Source organism: Trachymyrmex septentrionalis, unplaced genomic scaffold, assembly GCF_001594115.1.
Source record: "Trachymyrmex septentrionalis isolate Tsep2-gDNA-1 unplaced genomic scaffold, Tsep1.0 scaffold13, whole genome shotgun sequence".
NCBI classification, from domain to species: Eukaryota; Metazoa; Arthropoda; class Insecta; order Hymenoptera; family Formicidae; genus Trachymyrmex; species Trachymyrmex septentrionalis.
Window position 1 is genome coordinate 5,071,214 of NW_017304438.1, and position 1,627 is coordinate 5,072,840.

Genomic DNA, 1,627 nt, shown 5'->3' on the forward strand with positions numbered 1-1,627 from the left:
CACATATACATTTAATTACAATTTATTTTATTTGCCTGCAGTGTCAGAATGCAACAAGGAAATAGCTTTAATGGGTGACCGCAACGGTACATATTCCTTCAGTTCTCCTGGTTGGCCGACTGGCTATGCTGCCAATTTGCATTGCAATTGGATCTTCACATCGCCACCTGGAACACATTTGGTATTGAGAATAATTACTATGGATTTGGAAGAAACTAGCAATTGCGAGGCGGATTCGGTTTCCGTTTATTCGGGAAATGCATTGACATCGACAATTGGTGCTCATTTGGAAAGTAAATTGTGCTTAGCAAACTCCAGTGCGTCTTTGATCAGCGGGAGCAATGTGATGACTGTGAAATTCGACACGGACGTGTACGACAATAAAACTGGCTTCAACGCATATGTATATCGAGGTTGCAAATATCCTATTAATCTATTAATAAAATCATAATTTTGATTCTAAAAATATACGTAAACGTTTTCATTAATGTTTATAGATTGTGGAGGTCAATTAAGCGGACCCAACGGTGTAATTCAATATAACAATTCTTCTTTTGCAAGGTCGATTCGCACGTGGCACTTTACTTGTGAGTGGACTGTGACAGTGAAACCCGGCAGAACTATCAAAATTCAGATTGAGGAAATGTCAATATCAGAAATGCCTGATCATACATGCGGTAATAATTATTTACTGGTTAGTACATTATATTAGTAGACTTTAGAGTCAATATAATTATAAACAAAAAAATAATTACGAAAGAAAAAGAGAGAAAATTTAATATTATAAAAGATAATTTATATGTATATAATTTTAGTTAAAAAATGGAGAAGGAATGCTTTCGCCTTTGTTAGGTACCGGAAAGTATTGTGGTACAGTATTACCAGCGGAACTAGAAACTACCGGGAATCATTTTTATGTTAAGGCTACGGGTGTTGGTCGTAATTTTAGCTTTAAGCTCACTTACAGGTAATTTTTACATAATACAATTTTTTAAATTGACATTTGTTTATAATTTGCTGAAACATTAATTTACTTTCTATATTTTAGAGAAGTAAGTATGAACTGTGGCGGCGAGTTTATTTTGACAAACAAACAGAAGAAATGGGAGATAACATCGCCCAACTATCCAAACATCCCTCCAACTTATAGCGAATGCGTTTGGAAAGCTATTGCTCCAGCTGGCGAAAGGCTCACTATCCATTTCTTGGATAGATTTGATTTGAGTCAGTCCGAGAAGTAAGATACGATCATTGCAGAAAATAAAACAAATTTCTTGAAAAAATATTAAAAATATATTTTAGTTTATCTAAAATATTGTTTCTACATATACTATACACAATTTCTTTTTAGTTGCGAGAGAGAATACGTTGAAGTAAGAGATGGTGGAACCGATGGCTCACAACTCATGGGAACATTTTGTAAAGACGTAGCACCTAGTAGTATGAGTACTAATGGTAACATGATATATGTCCACTTTTATACAGATGTGCCAGAACCTAAGAATGGTTTTAAAGCTGTAATTACTTTAGGTGGTACGTAAAACAAATGTATTTTATATAAGTTTATTTTAATATTAAAACTAATTATAAATATTTGACTTTTATTAAATAAAAAATATATATTTAT

General features: G+C 33.1%; 1 protein-coding gene across 1 annotated transcript in view; it reads left to right on the plus strand.

Moving 5' to 3' along the window:
- Nucleotides 1-1,627, plus strand: part of LOC108756803 (cubilin) — a 21,104-nt gene that overhangs the window by 10,922 nt on the left and 8,555 nt on the right. The window contains exons 25-29 of the mRNA XM_018500866.1: nt 42-413; nt 498-694; nt 816-967; nt 1,049-1,237; nt 1,352-1,533. Coding sequence (XP_018356368.1) covers nt 42-413; nt 498-694; nt 816-967; nt 1,049-1,237; nt 1,352-1,533 — 1,092 coding nt within the window. The remainder of the gene's footprint in view (nt 1-41; nt 414-497; nt 695-815; nt 968-1,048; nt 1,238-1,351; nt 1,534-1,627) is intronic.